Source organism: Antrostomus carolinensis, unplaced genomic scaffold, assembly GCF_000700745.2.
Source record: "Antrostomus carolinensis isolate BGI_N321 unplaced genomic scaffold, ASM70074v2 C12701536, whole genome shotgun sequence".
In the NCBI taxonomy this organism is placed as follows: Eukaryota; Metazoa; Chordata; class Aves; order Caprimulgiformes; family Caprimulgidae; genus Antrostomus; species Antrostomus carolinensis.
This window is the reverse complement of record NW_010349637.1, coordinates 1-422: the sequence shown is the minus strand read 5'-3', so window position 1 is coordinate 422 and position 422 is coordinate 1. Positions and strand designations below refer to the sequence as shown.

The window sequence follows — 422 nt, the reverse complement described above, 5'->3', positions numbered from 1 at the left end:
GCCACCGAAACTCTCCAGCTGAAGGAGGCGGCAGAGCGGGACCGGCAGCTCCTGGCTGAACAGCTCCACTCCCAATGGCAGCAGCGACAGGCACGGGAGCTCCAGCGGCTGCGGGAGCTGAACCAGCGGCAGCGGGCGGCGGAGATCCGCCAGCTGCTGCGCTGCAAGGAGGCCGAGCTGCAGGAGGTGCAGGAGATGCTGCGGCAGCAGCGGGACTGTGCCATCCATCAGGCACGGGACCTGCAGCAGCAGCTGGCCAAGGAGCTGCTGAGAGCAGCCTGGAACAGCGGCCAGGGCCCCGCTAAGCTCCAGGACGTCCTCAGCAAGCTGCGCTGGGAGACCAACGGCCAGCAGGCTGCTGAAATCCTGCGCCTCCAAGATGAACTGCTGCTGCAGAGGAGACTCTTCCTCAAGTACATCTT

General features: G+C 65.9%; 1 protein-coding gene across 1 annotated transcript; it reads left to right on the top strand.

Moving 5' to 3' along the window:
• Nucleotides 1-3: 3 nt before the first annotated feature.
• Nucleotides 4-417, top strand: LOC114818987 (RIMS-binding protein 3-like; the record flags this gene model as incomplete). The annotated part of the gene is made up of 1 exon (XM_029087117.1): nucleotides 4-417. A coding segment is annotated over one exon (414 nt), but the record flags the coding sequence as incomplete, so codon positions are not given.
• Nucleotides 418-422: the final 5 nt, after the last annotated feature.